At 37.7% G+C, this 24,237-nt stretch overlaps 1 protein-coding gene across 1 annotated transcript in view; it reads left to right on the top strand.

Moving 5' to 3' along the window:
* The window catches only part of Nell1 (neural EGFL like 1), a 675,311-nt gene that overhangs the window by 168,803 nt on the left and 482,271 nt on the right, over nucleotides 1-24,237 (top strand). Inside the window, exon 5 of the mRNA XM_033764069.1 lies at nucleotides 2,759-2,855. Coding sequence (XP_033619960.1) covers nucleotides 2,759-2,855 — 97 coding nt within the window. The remainder of the gene's footprint in view (nucleotides 1-2,758; nucleotides 2,856-24,237) is intronic.

Genomic DNA, 24,237 nt, shown 5'->3' with positions numbered 1-24,237 from the left:
AACGAGACTATTGCATAATCTACAGGTCCTACTCAGATTCACTTTTCCTGATAACATCCTTCATAGCACTCTTTTCCCTGCCCCAAGATCCAGTCTAGGATCCCATCTCATACTTAGTTTTTATGTATCTTTGATCTCTTTTAATCTGGAACTGTTCCTTTGCCTTTCTCGCTTTCATGATAGCAGCACTCCAGTGCACAGGCAGTCATTTCATGGGATGCCCTTCAATGTGGGTTTGCCTGATGTTCCATCCTCTTCATGATATTTCCTCCCTCTGGGATTTTATAAAAACTCTATTACCTTAAAACTCTCTTCCTGTTGCTATGACCGTATCCAGTGTGTTGATTCTGCCTGCTGCATGGAATTCCCTAGTGAGACTTGCCTTTTGGAAGGACTCCACAGGGCTGCCGGGAAAGCAGCATCTAGTGTATTTCCTTTGGCGGGAGGATGAGGCTTTGATGGAGGCTGTGTGTTGTAGGGAATCAAAAAAAATGACTGGGGTGATTGAGCTGGGGATTTAGCTCAGTGTTTCCAATGCCTGCCTCATGAGTGCAAGGACCTGAGTTCCATCCCTGGTACCAAAAAGACACACGAGTTGGGTCTCTGTTCTTTGGACTATGGTGGGCAGCCTCCAGTGTTCACTTCCTCAACTATTTCTAAGGCACAAGGAGCCATTACACTTGCAGAAGGTAAGGCAGGATAGGAAGTTGATCTTTTCGATTGTTCTGTCCTTCATCTGCTCATGCACTTAATAAACATTGATGTAAGACCTAATCTGCCCATTGGAGCTCATCTTCTAGCATATTGAACACCAGAAAGAAAGCTTCTGAACTGAATGCTGCTCTCCTTCTGACAGGCAAATGATTTAAAATATAAGTTAAGGCAAACGGTTTGACAACATTTTCAATTTATTAGTAAAGCAGGCTTATAGAAAATTATACTTCCACCTCTTTGCCTAAATACACTGATTTCCATTTCTTTCCAGTCTTTCTTATATTTACTAGCACTGAACATAATTTTTGCACCATTATCTCCACAGTGCATAAATAATTTTGCATACCACGTTCCCAGTGAAAATTATTTTGTATATACTTTCTCATTTTTCATAGCCTGCATATTTATCACTGCTAATGACTGCAGTAAATTCTCTCCAGCTGATCTACTCTAACTTATTTGTTTTTCTTTTGTTGTAAATTTGGCTTGTTTCTAGTTTTCCCAGTAATGTTAGGAAAACCTCCTTCTTTTAAAGGAAGTATATAACAGCTTCTTGTGTTGAAGCACTTTTGACAAATTGTTTTATTCAAAATTATTCATTATAACATACCCCAAAAAGTTAGATTCCTGGGAAGAAAACACAGCTTATCTTTTTAACTTATTTTTTCCTTAATTATGTTTGGAGTCTCCATTTATAGCGGGAAGATAATTAGTAGAGAAAAACCTGATATATTTCAGGTTCCTAACAATCCATTGCCACTTGCTGTTAGGGGGCAGGCAGTGTGTTTCCAGAGGCCACCATGGGGCAATGGGCGTGGCTGAGGTATAAGGAGGCAGGGTGTCCCCTCCCCACCGCGGCAGCTTGCAGTCCTTCAGTTGCCTTGAGACCACTGGGCAGTCTTAAGTTCCTGTGCACTTTGCTTCTGGGAACCACGCGGGGTGGGATCCATCAGCCCCTACAGGAGGAGGTCCGCTCCCTCCCGGCAGAGAGGATAGATTGGTGGTCCTAATCTAAGATGCGCCTGAGGGCTGAGTGACTCTCAGCAGGGATTTGTGTGGAGTCATGAAGGCAGGCATGTGCAGGGCTCTCTCCAGGACTGACCTGTCCTGATGGCTCCATCTCTCTCCACCAAGAAGCCTCTGAGCTCCAGGAGATGAGAGGTGCTGGGCAGGGGCGAGGAAGCAGAGCCTTTTGATCCTCGAATAGTTGCAGGGACTACCTTTAGAGTATGGGTTTAAACCTTTGTAGCTTCGTTGGGTCTTGCTAAGGCTGAACAATTGAGACAGTCAGTTGTTGTGCAGGCTCTCCAGGAATCTTCGCAGATCCCAGAGCTGAGGCCTTGTGTTAGCAATACATGTATCAGATAAAGACTTTTTCCCTCTGCAGAATGTTTTCTCACTTTTAATCCACGGAGGTGGGGCTTTATGGCTCTGTTTTCCTGTTGCCTAGTATGGGGCTTGGAGTATACATAGGGCTCAGTCCGTGACTAGAACATGACATTATTGACTGGATTTGTAGACCAAGCATGTGGTCACGTAGGCAGATGCTGCCCTGCTGTTTCAAGGCTTCTCCAGGGTTACTGGAGAGAGGAGGTGCAGCTGCATAAAGCAAGGTCCGGGAGCAGGGAGGCACATGGGCTGTGGAGCCAGGCAGACGAGTGCTGTCACCTTCGTCCCACTACTCCCTGCTGTCTTCACTGCACTGAGGTGTTTGCATTCTCTGAACCTCAGTGTTTTTAGCTGTAAATTTACTTTCCTCAGGCTGCATGTGAAGTTCATTGCTCAAGAGAGGACACTGGAAAATGTTCCCCTCATGGTCACTCCCCTGCCAAGAGGGAGGTGATAGAAAGGCCTGAGAGGCTGAGGTAATTCGTCCAGGGGCTATCAGGAAGCGTATCTTTGCACTGACATCACTTCTCATTTACAGCTCACCACATCCGGCTCCTTCCCTCTATCCCAGCGGCTGATGCATGAGTCCTTCCAGTGTTCGTACCTGTTCACCCTGCTTTGCATCTGTTAGTAACTGTGTTCTTTGCCTCTGCAGGATTTACGAGCGTGTAATAGATCCTCCAGAGACCAACCTTCCCCCAGGAAGCAACTTATGGCTTGGTCAGCGCAACCAAAAGCATGGCTTATTCAAAGTAAGCGCTAACTTTCATTCATTCATTCATATGTATGTATGTGTGCACATATATACTGCTCAATTTTAAATATTGGATGTGTATATAATAGTGGGAAAAGCATTCCATAATAACACCGGATGTTAATTAAATACTTACTATCTGCCACATGCTTTTCTAAGTGCTTGGCACAAATTAACCTATTTCATTGTTGCAGTGACTCTACTGTAAAGTAGAAGCTTTGAAATTAGGCAGAGAGCTAAGCGATGTGCCCAGGGGTCACACAGCTTACTGTGCTGCTGGAGAGCATGATCCGGGATGTAAAAGACCCTCAAATTGTGTCTCATTGATTTTCTAATTCTGGGGAACTTAGACGATACTCAAATTGGTCTCCATCCTTGAAATGTATGTTAATTCAGGCTTGAGAATGAGGTCCAAGTATGTGATAGTAAACAAATCTCTGCTCGCTTGAGCTTTCATCCTTTTGTCTAAAAGAGCGCAACTGCATTGTTGTACTTCATGAAAACAAGAGGATACAATGATAAAATGCATGGAAAGACCTAAAAACACCATAAAAATTTTAAGATAGTCTTGTTCCTTAAGAATGACAGAGTTTTGCCTGTGGCGGTATGGCAGAGCAGGTGTTATAAAAATCCTCCTGGTTCAGAATGCCTGTAAGTGATGGATAAAATGCAACAGAAATCTTTAAAACTCCATCTTTATGCTGAGAAGTGACATTTTAAGGAATAGAGTACTTGTAGGAGAGAAAAACAAGAAGCGTGTCTGCCGCTACTAGAAACTGGAAGCCTTCCGGGTTTTCCCTTTCCTTTTTTAAAAATGAGGGTATAGTTTACATGCAACAAAATTTACATCTTTCAAAACTGTGTATAATTTTGCACACTCTGTGTAACCGCATTGCCTATTATTTCAAGATAAACATCCCATCATCTCCAAACATGTCCCAGTGCCCTTCGTACTCAGTCTGTCTCTTTCCCCCAGGCCTCTAGCCTCCACCGACCCTGTCTCTAACCCTAGCTTGGCCTTTTCCCGAGTGTTATATAAATGGAATCTTTCATGGATGTAGGTGTTCACTATGTATGTGTGCTAGGGTTCCCTCATGTTCTTGTGTGCATAGTTGGTTCCTTCCTTTCTGTTGCTGAGCAGTATTCCAATTCTGTTGTATGAACAGACTACAGTTTGTTTTTCTGTTCCTCACTGATGAACATCTGAGATGTTTTCAATTTGGGGCAATTATAAATAAAGCTACTATAAACATTTACATACAGGTTTTCTATGAGCAAAGGTTTATATTTCACTTAGGTAAATATGTAGGTGTGGGATTGCTGAATCATATGGTAAATGTATGTTTAACTTCATAAGAAACTGCCAAACTATTTTACAAAGTGTCTAAACCATTTTGCATTCCCACAAGTAGTGTATAAAAATTCCAGCTGGAGACTGAAATATCAACAATGTGTTTGAAATATAAGATGTCTTTTAGATCCCATTCATGCTTGGTTTGGAAATTTCTGAACTAAAGCCAGGACACAGGACGAAGCTACCTCTAGCAAAAAGGCAGGCTGAGAACGTCTCCTGCTAAGAAAGGGAGGCTTTCTAGTGCCAGCCTATCTCTACCTCATCTCCAGATTAAAAACTTAATAATTTGCCTAGAAATTGAACCTCTCTGCCATCATTATGTAGGCCTGGACTTAGATTTGCTTTATCTATAAACTATCTTAAAGCACTTCTGGGTTGGTACCCAGAAACTGCAAATTATTTTTACAGACAGGTTTGGTGTAGATCTCCCAGGATGCCTGGAGATTAAGTCCATGAAAATGTGAATTTTTAACGATACTATGGGTGGCAGTGGGAAGAAAGAACAGATTAGCCCTCTATGGACTACATAAATTGGAATTAGCAAGGATAGTTTAAAAAATTGTTTTTAAATTCTGATGTTAAAACCGTTTAAAGAAAAAAATTATAAATGAAAGAGTGTATGGTGGCTACAGATGGTAAATATAACCAGGAATAATTGAATTGAAAAGCACTTCCGGAAATGAAAAAAATGCAGTCATTGAAGTCAAACTGCTGAACAGTAAATTAGACACAGGTGAGGAGAGCACCAATGAAATGAAAAATATCATCAAAGCAGTTATCCTAACAGCATTTGAGAGATAAAGAGACGAACATAAGGAAGACACTAAAATGTGGAAAGGACACATTTACATAAAAACTTTTGCACATCCCTTAACCTGTGGGTAGCGATGTGTATATGCATATAGAGTTGAAAATTCCAAAAGATGATAGTTGAAGGGCACTATTAGAAGTATAATCATTAAGACTTTTCTAAGCTTGTTAAAAGGCATCAGTTCTCATTGTAGGAAGTAAAATGAAGTGAAGGGGTATATTACCTTTTGCCACCTAACGAGCCACTTAGAAGACTTCGAGGCTTACAGAGCAGCCATTTTCCTTAGCTCCTGATTCTCTGAGTAGATCAGTCGGTCTTTCTGGTCTGGCCTGGCAAAGCCGTAACCTGCTGCTCTCTTGACTGTCTGGGTCAGCAGCTGCCTGGAGAATCTGAGACACAGCTCTAGATATGGCTGGCTGTGGACTCCTGTCCCTTAGTTCTTCTTCATGTAGTCTCATTCTCCAGGCTGGCACAGGTTATTTACATGGTAGCTGTGAGATTCAAAGCCTAAAACTAGAGGAAGCCCCTGAGTACTTGTGCTTTTCAAGTCTGTTTACCTAATCACATTTGCTAATTTCCTTTATTGTCCAAAGCAAGTCATTTGTGAAACCTAGAGTTAAAATGTAAATAGAGACTCCATCTCTTGAAGGGGTGGAATGCTATATCATGTTGAAAATTTGAATGTGATAAAAGGAGATTTTTGACAATTCACATAATCTGTCACACTAATTAAGGCAGTCACACAGAAATATGGGTAGGATAGCAGAATTCCAAAGACACAGAAAATATCTGAAAAGTAGTCAATGAAAAAAGACAATTTTTCTATAAAAAGGTGACACACATTGAAAAGCTAGCTTTTAAAGAGCAAAAGCAGAAACCCAAAGACAATGCAAAAATGCTTTCAGAGTTTTGAGATATAGTAACTCTCCCATGTAATGGAATATCCACAGTGTAATTATTATTTGAGAATAATTCATTTGTGAAATGATATTTGCAGACAAATAAAACTCTTAGTTTATGAGCACTATACCTTCATTTAAAAAACTTTCCAGAAGGAAGACATAAGGTACAAGAAGAATTGGTAAACAAATAAATATTGAAAGCATGCATGAGTCTGAATAATCATTGTTGAAATAATAATAACGCCAAATGGTAGAAAAATAAAATTAGAAACATTGACAGCAGTAAAATTATAGTAGAGGATGATTTAAAGTGTTCTTAGATTTTGAATTGTTTAAAAACATGAATAGATTGATTAACTTGACTTGAGCTTAGACTTTAAGTTTGCAGCATGTTAAAAATTTAAACAAAGACCGAAGTAGTAGAGATCACGTTCAGTTCCCAAATTAAAGCGTAATAGAGAATTTAAAAAATCTCCATCAAATTGGCTATGATGGTACCTTCCCCAGTACTTGGGAGGCTGAGTTCGGAGGATTCCTTGAGCTCTAGTATGGGGAACATAGAGAACCCCCCCGCAAACCTCTGTCAGTTAAAAATAAAGGAAAGGGGAAAAGTGTTTAATATAAGATAGCAGATATAATTCCAGTTTACAATATTTACTATCAAATTAAGTGATTAACAATTCAGGGTTAAAAAGGAGAGTACTCTGTTGAATTCCTAAGGCTCTGCTATATTATTGTTAACAGTGCAACAGTACAAAATGGAGTCATGAAGTGGCTGTTTAAAAAGGAAAAATAGGCCAAAATGAATGAGAAGACTAGAGAATCTCTGGTAACTGCAACTTCAAGGCCAGAAAGGTTGCCATACAATAATACACAGTTCCAAAGATGCATTCGCTTGATAACATAACCTCCAATATACGTTACTGCCTGGCCAAAGGGTGTGGAAGGGTGGCCTCTGTGTGACAGGGTGCTTGGTCTCTTGGATAATCCTGTGGGAAAAAGCTGAGCTGCCTCCTTATTCCATGCCACATGCAAAATCAATTTCGGGTGCTTTCTAGATCTACTGCATTAAAACACTTACAGAAGTAAACATAGAAAAATGTCTTTATGACCTTCATATAATAAAACTTTTTCAGTAAGACATAAAACTAATAGCTGTAAAGAAAAAGATTAGCATTATACTAGAATACATTAATATGTGGAACTATCTTTTTTTAACCAAAATTCATGATTGAGAGTAAAGAGACACGGCAAAGAAGAAGCTGTTCAAAGTAGTTGCATCCTACAAAGGCCTTTTATCTGCACTATACAAGGAACTTCTTCCCATTAATAAAAAAGGCCATCCAGTTAAAAAATGGGCGGAAATACCAAAAAGGACTTCACAAAAGGGAATATCCAAGGGCCAGCAAATAGAGGAAAAGGTATTGATCTGTAACCACGGAGAGTAAAGCCAGAGAGCCTGCTGAATACCCATCAGAAAAGCTGACATCAGGAATACTTACACTGCCACGTATGTGCACAAAACTGGAGTGCCTGGAAGCTCTGCTCACTGCTGGGAAATGTGCAGATTGGCTTAAGAATTGTCAGAAACTGTTTGGTGGTACTTATGTGAAACAAGGATAGAAGTACCTATGTCCTTTGATTAATCAAAAATACTTGTAGCTATAAGCCTAAAAAAGAGATACAGTATACGTACTAAAAACCATGCACAGAAATGTTTCCAACGGTAGTATTCATAACATAAAAATTAAAGCAACTCCAATGCCCATCAAACATGGAAGCGGTATGTAAATTGTGCTGTCTCTTAATAGTAGGATTCTGTCGAGCACTTCAAAATGAAACAAACTGTGCAGCAGCAACACAGGCGAGCCCCACAAGCAGTGAGTCCAGACATAGATTCACAAGATGATTTATTTCATTGATAGTTCAGAAACAAGCAAGACCGATCTGTAGTGCTAAGAGTCTGGGTGTCAGTTTCGCCGTGGTGGTGACTGGAGTGAGACGTGAGAATAGCTATTAGTGTACAGCCCCCGTTCTATTCATTGAACCGTACCATTTTTCAACGTGTGACTTTACTCCTTCAATATGGACTTTTATGATTTATGGGCTTTACATATATGCATATGTAAAATAATAAAGTGCGTACTAAACACATATTCCTATATATGCAGTAGATAAGTACGAAGACAAGCTGATAAATCTCGTATCATACTGAGTGAATTTTTAAACATACTTCTCTCCATAATGTATAGGTCATGCAGGCAAAAAAGTTAGTGAGCATAGAGATTGAAGCAATCTACCCAACAAATTTATCCAATGGTCATGTAGAAACCCCATAACCAACAATTAACACATTTAGTACATGAGATCTCTACGAGTATTGACGAAACTCAAAAGCACGATAGTCCCTATTCACGAATGTGCGTAGAATGGCATTAGTAATGCATAGTGAAAGACAACTGGCTCCCGCTTCATACATTTGGAAATATATATATATACCTTTAAAAATACCTAATAAATCTGAGGAAAAATAATAATACAATTTAGCAAATAAAGCAGAAAAGTAATCATGATACTAATAAATACTGAGACTTGCGAAATATGGCTAAATGACTCTAGGGTGGAAATATTTATCTTTAAATGACTTAGAAAAGGTAGAAAGTTTATGAGTTAAGTATTCATCTTAAGTTGGAGAACAAAACCATAGAACTAATTAAAAGACAGGAAAATTCATGAGTAATAAGCACAGACTAGCAGAAGTTAAAAAAAGAATTAATAGGACATACTAGGTAAGATTTTAAAAAGTCAACATTAGGTCTTTTAAAGAGCAAAAAGTAATAAGAGAAAGTATAAAAAGTAGGATAAAAAACACATAACGGCAAGTGCTGTAAAAATTAAAACAATAGTAATCATCTTAATAACTTTATAGCTAGTAAATGGAAAATTAAAATTAGACAAAGTAGACAATTATGTAACTCAAAACAGACTTACGAAATGCAAACCCCAAGTAGTCTTAGAATCACTAGAATGGGTGAGTTTATGATTCAATAACTATTTCAGCTCTTAATGCTAAGCAGAGCAAAACAGACCTTTAGCTAGCTCACAGTCTAGCTGTCAGCAGTCTGAGCTGGGTGGGCATGGCTGGTGGTCGTCACATCCTCAGTGGATTCAGTCATGCAGTTTTAATCATGGGTTTTCTGGGAACGGGCTATACTAAGGTGACCTTAGCTGGTGTGCTGATCTCTTTTACTCTCTCTTAATAGAAGTTTAGCCTGAGCTAGTATACGTGTGGCAGTGGAGAAAATCAAGAGTCACAGCAGAAGTGTGTAGGGCCTGTTGAGGCCTCGGTGTGGACTTGTACGTTGTTGTTTTGCAGCATTGATCAAAGCAGTTACAGGGCTAGGTTAGATGCAAGGGTATGGAAGACAGACTCTGCTGTTTGATGAGAAGTACTTCAAATTCCTAATGCACAGAACACAGCCACGCCAAGGAGCTGTGGAATCATTTTTGCCACCTACTGTGTCTCTGTACTGAATAACTATTAGGCTCTGTCAGTTTTACAGGGTCATTTAGTACACATTCAAGGAAATAATTCCTATCTTATATAAACTCTACTGGAGAAAAGAGCAAATGAGCCTGCTTTCCATTTCACTTTGTGTGGGTAATGTGACCTTGATTTTCAAACTAGATAGGAATTGTATAAGAAAGAAATTGGATAAGCTGATTTGCTTTTGAGCTGATTGGATTAAAAAAATTGTACACACAGTATTAGTGACCCGAATCTAACACTGTGGTGTGTGTGTCTGCCTGTGAGAGAACAATTTGGTTACTTTCAGTAATGCTCATTTTTATTATCAAAAATTATTGATTAAATTCATTACATTAAATAAAGGGGGAAAAATCCAGTGATCATGTTAAGAGGCAGAGAAAGCACTAGATCAAATTCAATACTGACTCAAGATAAAAAAATTCTTAGTGAACTTGGAATGGAAGGAAACTTCATTAAACCAATAATGAGTACATAAAGTAAATATACATAAAATATAAGACATAGTTTAAATATTAAGAGGCTTATTAAAATCAGGATCACACAAGACTGCCTATTACAATTATGTAATGAGAGAGAACATAAAAAATAGAATAAAAGCACATAATAGCAAGGGGTGTAAAAATTAAAACAATAGTAATGATGTATCAATAAGTTTGTATCAAGAAAGTGGAAAATTAAAATTAGAGAAACTAGAAAATTATATCATTCAAAATAGAGTTTCAGTATTATACTGGAAGTCCTTACCAGAAAAGTAAACAAAAATCTTATGGGTTGTAAGAAACAAAAATGTAGTCATTCACAAATTATATAATTGTTTACATAAAAATAAGATCCTTAACTGCTTTCAAAATATTCAGAAGGTATACTAGGTGTAAAATCAGTGATATAGTCAGTTATTTTGCTAAAAAAGCAGCAACGACAAGAACAAAAATGCAGTTAAAGAGATTTCATTTATAATATCAAAAGATGAACATTGCAATTATGAACAAGTTGAACAAAAATATACGTGACACTTATGAAGCAAAATAAAAATTTGCTAAAGTAGACCAGTGTGGAAAGAGGTATACTGTGATTTTAGAGACGAACATTTAAAATTAGAAAAGTGTCATACATTTGCAAGTTGATCTCTAGACTCAATGAAGTTTTAAGGCTTTCTTAATAGGGCTTTTTTTCCCTAGTAGACAAACTGATTCTGAAATTATTATGAAAGATGAAGGGCCAAGAATAACTAAGCTATTGCCTGAATAAAGAATAGAAAAAGACTTGCTTTTTCACATGTGAATGGTTACTGTAAGTTACAGTGTTCAGCACTGTACCATCACTGCAGAGATCAGTACATGGACCATGAAATTAGAATGGTAAGGCCGAAAATGACCATTTCATGATAAGTGGAAAGAGGGAAACTTACGAGGAAAAGATGGATTCATCAATAAATGGTGAGGAAAACCAGTTATTTTAAAATATTTCATATGTGATATGTGCACACATAGAGAACATTGATTTTTTTGTGTATTTAGTGTCAGGGAAAGCTTCCAACATACATCTAAACACCGGGTAAACAAATCAACTGTAACTGAATTAAGTATCTAAATATGAAAGCAAAAATCTGAAAGTTTTTTTAAAAGTCAACATAGGAGCTTGTCTACATGATTTCAGAAGTTGTTTTTAAAAATACACGTTTAGGCCAGTCTTGGAATCTGCTCCCCTGTGGTCTTCTCTTCTGGAGGCCCGCAGCTACACTTTGCTGTAGCTTTTGTTTCTATGTGGTTTAATAGGGGTGAGGGATCCACGGGAGAACCGTGGAGACAGAAATGAACCCTGGAGTCTCCATGAGAATAAGCCCACATCCGCCTTTGTGGCTTTGGAGGTGGGGATACCACCGAGCAGAGAATCAACGTGGCATAGTTTATAGCCAGCTCATCCTCTGAAGCTGGCATCTGTCAACTACCAGTTGATGAGCGATCCCTAGGGAGGATGCCAGATTCCCCCACGAAGCTAGGAAATGCTACTAGGTGATTTCCAGAGAGCAAAGTGAGCATCCTAGCAGCCAGGAAGTGTGCTGGGAGCTGAACTAGCATCCAAAAAGGTCATGTTGGAAATACGCATAATCCAGGGCATTCTAAACAGACCACTTACATAAGACTCCTACATAATAATGACAGCAGTGGTCCTTCCTGACTGGACTACAAGCTCAACACAAAGACACACAAAACAAGGCAACTAGATGCCTCCAAAAACCTGCAGGTTCCCAAAAGCTAATCCCACACATACTTAAGTAGGTGAAATTTCAGAAAAAAAAAATTAAAACAAAAAATACTTAATAAATTAAAATGATCAGTGAGATGAAAGAAGATACAGATAAATAGCTGAATGGATTAAGGAGGACAATGCATAATGGGAAAGTTTTTTAAAGTTGTACAAGTTCTGATAAAGAACTAAGAAGGAATCCTGAAAATGAAAGCACAGAAACCACACAAACACACAGAGACTGAGTAATACACTCTTAAATAATCATAGATCACAGAAGAAACCAAGGGAAAAATTAAATTTGTACAGTACAATAATAGTATATCTGATTCTATGGGACACAAGGAAAGAAAGAAGTTATATGAAAGTTTTAGCTACGAGTGTCTAGATTAGCAAAAAGAGTGAGCTCTTAACCTAATTATGCATTTCAAAACTCCAGAAAAGCAAGAACAACCCAAACCCTAAACCAATAAAAGGAAAGAAATAGTAAAGATAAGAGTAGAAATTAATGAAATTGAAACTAAAATATATAAAGGACCAACAAATCAAACAGTTGGGTGTTTGAGAAGATAAACAAGATCAGTAAACTGTCAGCCAAACTAACCAAAAAAAAGCAAAAAAAAAAAAAAAAAAAAAAAAAAAAAGCAAAGGCCCAATTTAATAAAATTAGAAATGAAAGCAAAGAAGTCACAACAGACACCGCTGAAATAAAGGAATTTTGTTTTCAAATTTACATTCAACAAATCAGAGAGTCTGGAAGAAATGGTTAACTCCCAAGACAAATAGGACCTTTTAAATGGAGCCAAGAAGAAGACATAAAAGCTAAACAGTTCAATAATAAACAAGAAGATTGAAGCATTAACTAAAACTCTGCTAACTCTGCTAACTCTGCTAAGAAAAGTCTAAGACAGAATTAATGTATGGATGAATTCTACCAAGCCTTTAGGGAGGGAGTAACACCAGTGCTCCTTATACTTTTCCATATGACAGAAAGGGAAAAGATTCTTTCAGATGCACTCGATGTCACCAGTACTATCTCGATACTGAAACTAGGTAGGAATTGAACAGGAAAGGAATATTATAGACCAGTTCTTTGATGAATATAGTTGAGATATCCTGCACAAGGCCCTCGACAGAATTCAGCACCCATGAAGAAGATTGCACAGCATAACCAAGTAACAATCCTGGAGAAGCAAGTGTAAATTAGTAAGTATAATGCACCACGTAAGTATAATTACAACTAAAAACCACAGGATTATCTGAAAATACCTTTGAAACAATCTAACACTCCTTCCTGATAAAACATTTTTGAAAACAGGTATAGAAAGACTTAACCTCAAAATGCTACGAGCCGTATGTGACAAACCAATATCATATTAAGTGAGAAAAACTGGAAGAAACCCCAAAAGGCCTGGAAGGAGACAGGATGTCCACTGTCACCATTCCTATTCAACATAGTTCTTGAAACTTTAGCCAGTGCAGGAAGGCAAGGAAAGAAGTACTTGTAAAAGATACAGGGTTAAGAAAGGTAGGACATAAAGCATCCCTATCTGTAATGACATAGTTCTTTACAGAGAAGACCCAAAAAACTTCACCAGAAGTCTTTCGGATCTGATAAAACATTTTCAGCAAAGTGAGGATATAAATTCAATACATAAAAATCAGTTTCTTTCCTGTATGCCTATTATGAAGTCATTGAGAGAGAGAAGTCAGGAAAACACTTTTATACATAGCAGCTTCAGGGTTGGGGATTTTAGCTCAGTGGTTCTGCCACCTGCCTTGCAAGCACAAGGACCTGAGTTCAATTCCCGGTACCAGACAAAACAAAATCAATCAATCAAACAAACAAACACATAGCAGCTTCAAAAATTTAAATTCCTGGGAATCAACCTAAGCAAGGAGATAAATGACCTCAATAAAAAATTACAGAATACAGAAGGAAAAAAAAAATCAAAGAAGACATTTGAAGTTGGAAAGACATCCCTTTGTTCATGAATTGGCAGAATAAATGTTAAAATAGCCAAACTGCCCAAAACTACAGATTCAATACAGTCTCCATTAAATATCATCAACATTCTTCACACAATGGAAAAAGTTATCCTGAATTTCATCTGGAGTCAAGAAAGAACCAGAATAGCCCAAGCAATCCTGAGCAAAAAGATCAGTGTTGGAGGTGTTATGATACTGAACTCGAAGCTGTAGTATAAAGCCATAGTGAACAAAAACAAAGTGATCCCTGTACAGAAAATAAGAAATGTAGACCAGTGGAAAAAAATGGAAGATACAGAAACAAACCCAAGCTCTAGATTTTGATGGAGTCCAAAAACATATGCTGGAGAAAGACAGTCTTTTTTAACAAATGGTGCTGGGGAAACGGGAGATCTACATGCCAAAAAGTGAAATCAGATCACTGTCTTTCATGCTGTACTAAAATTAGGTTAAAATGGCTCAAAGACCTAGATATAAAATCAGAAGCATTGAAACTGCAGAAGACCACTTAAGACAAATGCTTGACACCGTAGACACAGGCTTCTGAACAGGATTCCAAAAGCACAGGAAACAATATTAAGTGTCACAACAGAGAAACGATTCGGTGTTTACATGTGTGACTTATTAATTTCACTTAGGAATATATCCTCAATATGTATCCATTTCCTTATGAATAAATCTTATTTTTCATTCTTTATGGCTGAGTAGTATTCCATTTTATAGAAAAACCACACCTTTATCCATTCTCCAACTGATGGGCAAATGGGCTTTTTCCAAATTTTAGCTATTACAAACTGTGCCACTAAAAACATAGGTGTGCATATATCACTGTGATATGATTCTTTTAATTCTTTTGGAAAGATACCCAGCAGAGGGATGGCTGGGTCAAATGGAACCTCTAGTCCCAGCTCTTTGAGGTATCTCCATATTGATTTCCATAGTGGTTGCACCGGTCTGCACTCCCACCAACAATGGAGAAGGGTTCCTTTCTCCCCACAACCCCGCCAACATTTGTTATTGTGTGATTTCTTGATAGCAGCCATTCTTTGTGGGTTGAGGTGGAATCTCAGTGTTGTTTTCACCTGCATCTCTCGAATGACCAGTGATGTAGAACATTTTTTCATATATTTACTTGCTGCTTTTACTTCTTTGTCTGAGAAATATCTGTTCATTTCAAATGCCCATTTTTTCAATCGGGTCTTTATGTTTGGGGGTGCTGCTTGTTTTGAGTTCTTTATATATTCTAGATAGTAGTCCTTTGTCTGCGGAGCAGCTGGTGAAATTTTTTTCCCATATTGTAGGTTGTCTCTTAGTTCTGTTGATGGTTTCTTTTGCAGTGCAGAAGCTTTTTAATAAGATGAGATCCCAGTTGTTGATTCTTTCTGCTAGTACCCATGCTACAAAGGATTTGTTCACAAAGTCTTTTCCTATGCCAATGTCTTCAAGAGTTCTGCAAAATATAATAGTACATAAGATCCTAATGAGATTATTGACAATGTGAAATAGGAAGAAAAGCGCTAAAGGTGTAGAGAAAGTGGGAAGGATAAGGGAAAGGTAATAAGGGAAAGAAAAAAAATAGGAGAAAATGAAAAAATGGAAATAAAATATTTATAAATGGGGAGGAGAGGAGGGGGTGAAGGGAGGACAAGGGGGTAAGGGAAAAAATGAGAACCAAGACCTGTCATGTAAAGGTACAAGATCCCAATGATGAATGTAACTGTACTGTATACCTAAAATGTACCAATACTCAATGAGAAAAAAAATTAAGTGTCAAAACAGTGGGGCTACATCAAATTTAAAAGCTTCTGAATGGCAAAGGAAACAATTTACAACCCACTGAAAAATCTCTGCTTGCTGCTCTTTTGCTAAAAGAGTAATATCTAGAATATGTAATGAAATTTAAAAATTAACCCCTAGGAAAAATTAATCCAACAAAAAAGTAGGAACATGAACTGTGTACAGATTCTTTTCCAAACAAGAAGTAAAATGGACCAGGGATTTAGCTCAGTGGTATCACCACCACCTGCCTCACAAATGCAAGGTCCCAAGTTCAATCCCAGGCTAAAAAAAAAAAAAAAAAAGTAAAATGGCCAAAATATTTGTGAAAAAATATTCGACATCTCTAGCCTTAAGAGGAATACAAACAAGACTACACTGAGATTTCAACTCATGCCAGTCAGGGAACTGTGTGTGTGTGTGTGTGTGTGTGTGTGTGTGTGTGTGTGTGTGTGTTTGGTTTTTTATGCTTTATATAGTATATTTGTGTCAAAGGTATACAAGACTTTGTAGGATTTATGAAAGAATCTGAATTATGAAAGTCCTATCAGAACAGAACTTATTATTATGTGGCTGCAAAGCAGAGCGAAGCTGTGTCATCTGCAGGAAGAGGGATAGAACTGGAGATATCATGTCACGTGGAATTAGCCAGATTCAGTTAAATAGTTTTAAGTTTTCTCTTATATGAGAAACCTAAAGAAAGGTATATAGTGAAAGGAGAGAGGAAGGAACAGTAGAAGTAGACTTGTGGAGAACGGGGAAGGCAGTAACCAGGAGGCAAGAGAAAAGGGAAAGGAGGGTTTTGAGATTGAAAGTAATTAAGATAATGTTAGATGCAGGTACTGACTTCCCCCAGTAAACCCATCATCATATGATATTAACATGCACGAAGCCCCTGAAATATGTATTTCATTTTTAATTGATACATAATTGTACATATTTAGAGGTTCCTAAGCATGATTAAAATGCAAAATCCTAGAATAAAATATCAAGAAATTTACTATAAAAATTGATTCACCCTATTGTTAGCAAAGTAGTATCCATCGAAGAAATGCTTGTACATATGTAGAAGTTCTTAGGTGTGATAAATATTCCAAATTATCACAAAAAATACTAATAAGTTTGATATAAAATGTAAAAATCCATTAATCAAAGAAATCTTGGGTAAAAGATCAAACAGCAAAGAAATAGTATCCATTAAAAATACTGTAAATCAAAAGAAAGATTCAGTAGAATGACAGGCAAACGACATGCAAAGGACACTTCCCCAGAAATAGAAATAGCCAGTAAAAATATTAAGAAGAACTCAGGTTCATTAGATATATTGGAAATGAAGATTAAACTGTGCTGTGATACTGTGCATTATGCTTCGGTCTAGAAGAAGTGGAAAGATCTGACTTTGTGTGGTAGAAGCATCTGAGCAAGGGACACGTGGTGTTAACTCGTAGTTGATAGAATCAATGTGGGCCAGGGATTTAGCTCAGTGGTTCCATTGCCTGCCTCGCAAGTTCAAGGGCCTGAGTTCGATCTCCGGTACCCAAAAAAAGAACCAGTAGAGAGTGAAATCTGGGCTTCCTGTAATGTGTGCACCATGTCACACAGGAACCCAGCTCTTCAACATATACGTCAAAGAAACTCTTGGTCACGTGCCTAGGGATACATGTATAGCATCATCGCGGTGTCTTTCACTTGCTATTTCGAAAACCTAATTGGCCATCAGTAGGAGAATGTTTCAACAAACAGCATGACCAAACCTAAGTGTCAATGATAAATTTGCAAATGTGATGCTGAGTGAAAAAAAATCACATAAAATTATGTTTTTTGAATTATTTGTGTATTTAAAATGGAAAGCAATCCATTATATCACTTATTGATTGATTCACATGTATAAGACAAGTGCATGGGAAAGATCAACACTACATTCAGAATAGTTTACTTCTACAGGGAAGGAATGAAACTTTTATCAGTGATGCACACCCAGAAGGCCACAACTTTACCAGTATTTTATCTCCTGAACTAGGTAGCAGGTTCACAGGTATTTATTGTATTGGGTTTTCCACCTTTTTCTAAATCATAAATCCCCACATGTGGCTCAGGGAGGTAATTATATGTATGTGGCCGTGTATATGTGTATGTTCCTATGTGTGCATATGATATGTATAATCTTCCCATTTCCAAGAATCAACAGAAATTGCATAGGCTTCCGGTTTCAAACTGGCTCCTGTTTAGTACACCGGGGTGTCTTGTTCTGTCACCATTTGCTTCCTAGTGAAGCTATATTTTTCTTGGGTGCCTTGTGTCTCTCATGAAGGGCAGTGACCATTTCCCAGTCCTGGAAAGACAGCGACATCATGTGAGAAGATTCAACATTCAAGTTCCTGTGCACATCTAGACCTGTTCATTAAGAAAGGAGAAAATGGAAACAAAGTCTTTACAAATAGGGGAGCAGGGAGGGGGTGAAGGGAGGACAGGGGGTGTGGGGAAAAATGAGAACCAAGATCTGACATGTAAAGGTACAAGATCCCAGTGATGAATGTAACTGTACTGTATACTTTGTCTTGATTTTTTTTTTTTAGGTGCTGGGGATCAAACTCGGGTCCTTGTGCTTGTAAGGCAGGCAGCAGAACCACGGAGCTAAATCCCCGGCCCAGTACTGTATACTTAAAAAGTACCAATAAACTCAATAAAAAAGAAAAGAAGAGAAAGGAACTGTAGAATTTAGGAATTTATGTATTTTTTTAAAAAAATCCTTTCATACAGATTTTGATTCAATAGAGTTGAAGTCTCAAATTTTAGTGCCCTGACATAGGGGACGTGTGTGTGGATTATGAGTCTGCCTTGGTTACAACAAATATCTCACAAAATACAGGATAGGAATAGGAATTGGTTTCTGGTGAGTGCCTGTTGGATTCGTGGAACTCTTACTTAAGCAATTCCTGGAAACTGTTGAAACACAGGGCGTCGGATGCCAGTCAGTCGATGGAAGAGGGGGCCACAAGTTTCTGTTGCTCCTCGGGAACATGGAGGAGCAACCAGATACAGAACCACATTTTGGGAACTTGGAAAACAAAGGATTACAGCCACCGAGTGAATGTCGAGTCAAGAAAACAGGGAAGGTCAAAACAGTAGGAAAGCTCTGAGACATTTGTATGTGTGTTTGCCCTGTGCTATCTACAGCCCTTGACAGTCAGCCCACATTCACAGTGTGGACCGGTGGTGTGCTGTTTGTGGAGGAGGCACGGCAGAACCTAATCACAGTTCAGTGTGTGTCTGTTCTACGTGGGGCTGTGCAGGACTCGTGCAACGCTCTGCTCTCTGTTTTGCCTGAGCTCGGAACCCTCTGGTCCCAGAGAAGTGGCAGCCATTGACTCAGACTTTGCAAGGCTAACAGCCTGCAGCTGCCTGGGGAAAAAGATCCACATTAGATCCCCAAGACCTAAGGGAGGGGTGACAAGCGGAGCCAGGAGTTTTGGACGAGTGGAGCATTCACAGGCACCTGTGCACAGTACTCAGGGAGTGTAGGGAGCCTCCAGGAGGCGGAGCGCTGTATGCCTGGTGGAAAAGACCGCAGATACCCTAAGCTTCCACTGCAGGCTGGTCAGTGCCTCAGTGCAAACCTGGCCAAGTGTCAGGGCCCCAGCACAGTTCCAGGCTGCAGACTGGGATTCTCCCCTCTTTCTCTTTTTCAGCTCTTGGTATTCAAAAGATCTTTGTCAAAACTCTTTTTTTCTTTCCTTTTTTTTGGTGCTACTGAGGATGGAACCCCCAGGGTCTTTACTCTGTGTGTGACTCTAGCACATTTTTATTTTTTATTTTGAGGTGGGGCCTTGCTAAGTTGTGAAAATTACCTAGGTTGCACTAAAATTTGCAGCTCTTCCCCCTCAGCCTCCCGAGTGTTGGGATTACAGGCATGTGCCACCACGCCTGGCTGGGCTACAGCATTTGGCAGTGAAAAGCCAACAAGCAAAACAAAACCCAGTAGGGCTGGGGATTTAGCTCAGCAGTTCGGTGGCCTGCCTTGCAAGCGCAAGGACCTGAGTTCAATCCCCGGTACCAAAACAAAAAAAACAAACAAACAAAACAAGACAAAAAAACCCCAAAACAAAACAAAACCCAGCAAATACAGAGAAAGTGAGAGAATTTGATCTCCACTCTTACTAAATTATAATATTCAAATGATCAATGTTCAAATAAAGTCACGAGACAAGCAAAGCAATAAGAAAGTTATCATTCAAAGTAACAGCATAGTCAGAAATCATCCTAGACGATGCTCAGATGCTGTACTTACTAAACAAAGACTGAAATATCCATCTTAAATGTGCTTAAAGGGCTGAAGGGCTAGGAAGGCTAGGAAAATAATGTATGAGCAAAATGAAAATATCAATAAAGAAATTGCAATTATAAAAAGGAAACAAGCAGATATTCTTTAAATATGAGGTATATCTGAGATTAAAAATTTTTTCCAAGGATTCAGTAGAAGATTTGAGCAGGCTGAGAAAAGAACCATTGAACTTGAAAATGAGAAAAAATAAAATTAACAATTCTGGAGAACAAAAAGAAAATGATAAAAAATGAATATAACCTGAGTAATCTATAGTTTACTATTAAATAGACTAACATATATTAGGGAGTCTAAGAAGGGAGAGAGAAGGTAAGGAAGACAAAGAAAAAAATGGGGGAGGAAAGAGGCAGAGAACGAGAGAGAGAGAGAGAGAGAGAGAGAAAGACATGAAGGTTAAAGATATCCACACTGAGACACTTCATGATGATGGAACTGTCAAACGACAGGAGTCTTGAGAACAGGAAGAGAGAAGTGCTTGTCATATACAACTAGTCCTTAATAAAATTACCTGCCATTTTCTCCACATAAACCATGGAGGCCAAAGGCAATAAGTTAACATTATTTAAAGTAAACTGACCTCACAGAAATTAAAAAAGATTAAAATAGAGGACTAGCAATACTTTTATGCCAGTAAATTAGATAACCTAAATGAAGCATGCAAACTCCTAGAAACACATAACTTATGGTGACTGGATCATGTTAGAAAAGTTGAAGAGACCTATAGCAAGTAATATGATTGAACTAGTAACAAAAATCTCACAACAGAGGAGAAGTCTAGGACCAAATGGCTTCACTGGTGAATTGTAGCAAACACTTACAAAAAATTAACCCTTATCTTTCTCAAACTCCTCTAAAAAACTGAAGTAGAGACAAGACTTTCTTACTCATTGCATTAGCCCAGAAGTACCTTGATTCCTAAACCAGATATAATAGGCCAATGTTGCTTATAAATAAAAATGCAAAATTCTTCAAGAAAATATTAGGGAATGTAATAGAACCACACATTAAAGGTCTTAACACTATTCTCATGTGAGATTTATCCTAAAGTGTAGGGTGCTTTCACACAAGAAAAAAAAAATCACTGTGTTCTATACCACATTAATAGAAAACGTAGATAAATTATAAGAGCATCTCAGGTGACAATGATTGCATTTGACAGAATTCAGTGCCCTTTCATAATAAAAACCAACACCACCATCAACAACAACAAAAAACAAACACTGAAAAAATGGCAACAGAGGAGAACTTCTGTAACACGAAAGAGGTGTAAATGTAAAAAACTCACAGCATGCATCATAGTCAATGGTGAAAGGCTAAATGTTCTCCTCTGAAGCCTGGGAACAAAGTAAGGATATCACCACTGCTATTCAGCACTGTACTGGAATTTCTAGCCAATGTAGTTGAACAAGTGTAAGAAATAAATTCATTCAAATTGAAAAGAAAGAAGTAAAACTGTATTCACAGACCCTGTATACAGAAAATTCCAAAGAATCTACAAGAAGTCTACCTGAGTTGATAAAGTTAGTAAAGTTATGCACTATAAGATGAACACTCACAGTCAATGATGTTTCTAGAAGCCCCAACAAACAGTCTGAAAATGAAACATTCCACTTATAGGAGCATCTAAATGAAAAAATTAATAATTAAGATGTTTATTTTATTTTTTTTTCTTTTTATTGAATTTATTGGTACAATCTAGGTATACAATAGTTACATTCATTATTGGGATCCTGTACCTTTAAATAATAAGACTTGATTCTCATTTTTTCCCCTTGTCCCTGCCCTCCCTTCACCCCCTCTTACTCTCCCCATTTACAGACACTTTATTTGCATTTTTTTCAATTTCTAATATTTTTTTCCTCACCCTTATTACCTTTCCCCCACCCTTCCCACTTTCCCTACACCTTTAGCCCTTTAATTCCTATTTCACATTATTAATTATCTCATTAGAATCCTGTGTACTATTACAATTTTTCACCCCAAAGAATATATTCAGTATTTTAGTTAAAGAAATCTCTGTATGAACATTAAAAATAGGGAATCCTAAAATAAAACTAAAAAGGAAAGTAAAAGAGAAAAGGCAATGATGTAAGATTAAAATAATCCTTAATTCTGAAGATGAAAATGGTCCCTTAACATATTTAAATTGCTTCTTGCTCTTTTAGTCTTATCTTACTCTTTTTTTTCATTATTTAGAAAATACTTTATTAATTTCTGTAATAAAACCCAGGTAGATATGACCTTACACATTTAATACAGTGCCTTACCCCTGTACAAATGGAAAAAAATAAAAATAAAATTTAACATTTCTAGACCAATATGGCTGTCCATTTCTGTACAATGCCAACTCAACACAGTAAATTGGGATAACTTTTTCTAAAGTTGACAGTACCGTTAAAGTTTCCAAAAATTCAAATTATATATATATATATATATATGTGTGTGTGTATATGTATTTATATTTATATTTATATAAAAAGACCAATAATAGCAGTAGGTTATGCATCAATAGCAGCAACAGCTTTTCCAGGTTCTGTAGTCATCTGAACAAAATTATAGACATTCAGCACATTGCATTAAAAAAACAAACAAACAAAAAAAACAAAGAAAAGAATGCTATCCAGAAAACAGCAAAGTTCTGTTGCTGTTGTGGTACCTGGCACCACTTTTTTTTTTAATTAGCATCTTAATCATCATCTGGAAAGAGAACATTCTAGAGTAATAGCATAAAATATAGCTCTGATAAAGCACGGTCACTACTATGTATCATAAAGCAGGTACAAGCTATTTTACATTCACAGAGGTATGATACAATACCATCCTACATCAATAATATTAGAATCAGTTTTGGTTTGAAATTTGCTTTGTCTGCAAATAAGATTGTGACTCCTGCTTTTTTCTGGGCTCCTGTCACATGGAGAATTGTTTTCTGTCTTTTCACTTTCAGTCTATGGGCTTCTTTGTGCAATAGGTGTGTTTCTTGTATATAACATATTGTTGGATTTTACTTCTTATTCCATTTTGCCAGTCTATTTCTCTTGATTGGTGAGTTGAGGCCACTGACTTTGCTGGTTATAACTGATATGTACTGACTTATTATTGACATGTTATTGGCCTTTTGTTGACTCTTTACTTTTTTACCTTCTTTTAGTTTCTTGCCTTGCCTGTTTGATTTGCTCTGTTGGGCCTCATGGTGTTGTTGCCTTCACTGTCTTTTTCTAGGATCTTGTTTAGAATTACATGTAGTGCTGGTTTGGTATTCATGTAGTTTCTCAGGTGTTCTTTGTTGTGGAAGGGTCTTATTTCCCCATCCATTTTGAAAGAGAGTTTTGTGGGATACATCAGTCTAGGTTGGAGATTGTTTTCTTTTAGTACTTGAAGTATCTCCAGGCTCTCCTTGCCCTAAGGGTTTGTGTTGAAAAGTCTGCTGTGATTCTGATGGGCTTTCCTTTGCACGTAATTTGTTTCGTTTCTCTTACTGCTTGTCTATTTTGTTCTCCTGTTTGGTTTCTGGAATCTTGATTATTATATGTCTAGGTGTAGATTTTTTTTGATTGTGGCTAGTTGGGGTCCTATATGCCTCAGTTATCTGAATGTCAAATTCTTCCCCTCTGTTTGGGAAGTTTTCTGTCATTAATTCTGTGAACAGCTTTTTTAAGTCATTTGTATTTTTTCCTGCTACTTCATGGATTCCTATCAGTCTTATGTTCTTCTTTGCATCATCTAGGAGTTGTTGGATCAAATTCTCATGATCCCCTACTGTTTTTTTGACTGCAATCTTATCTTCTATATCTGAGAGCCTATCTTCAAATTCTCTTATTCTGTTGCGTACACTTTCAATAGAGTGTTTAATCTCCTGGATATCTGTTTGAATCTGTTTTATGGATTCCATTTCTTTCCTATGTTGGGTGTTTATTGTTTCCATTTCTTTCTTATGCTGGGCCTTCATGGCTTCTATTGTGGTCCTGAGCTCATCTATTTTTTTGTCAGTTTCTGCTCTAGAGTTTCGAATCACGACTTCCATTTTGCTCACTATCTCTATGGCTATCTGGGAAATTATTTCTGATTTGAATTTTTCTAGAGCCCGATTGATCTGTTTTGTTACTTCCTGTGCTTTGAGTTCAGGGTGTCCTGGTGGTTCACTATCGGCCTTTTCATCCTCATGTGCCCTACTGTTTGCCATTGGTGACCTGGAAGTCTGTCTTTGTGTCTTGCTTAAGTGTTTTCTCATTTTTATTTTTGTCATCGGGCTGTCCTTGTTTTAACCTTGATTTGGTTATCACCCAAATCTTCCTGATATAGTTGCACCCTAGCTTCTATGTCTCTAACGACCCACAGACATTCTCATCTTCATAACATCAGAGAAAACAGTTCATCAAGTCAACCACAATCCTTTATCCCAACTGATG

The sequence above is a fragment of the Fukomys damarensis genome, unplaced genomic scaffold (genome assembly GCF_012274545.1).
Source record: "Fukomys damarensis isolate Sample0158 unplaced genomic scaffold, DMR_v1.0_HiC HiC_scaffold_16, whole genome shotgun sequence".
In the NCBI taxonomy this organism is placed as follows: domain Eukaryota; kingdom Metazoa; phylum Chordata; class Mammalia; order Rodentia; family Bathyergidae; genus Fukomys; species Fukomys damarensis.
The sequence above is the reverse complement of the archived record's forward strand: the minus strand, read 5'-3'. Positions and strand labels throughout refer to the sequence as shown.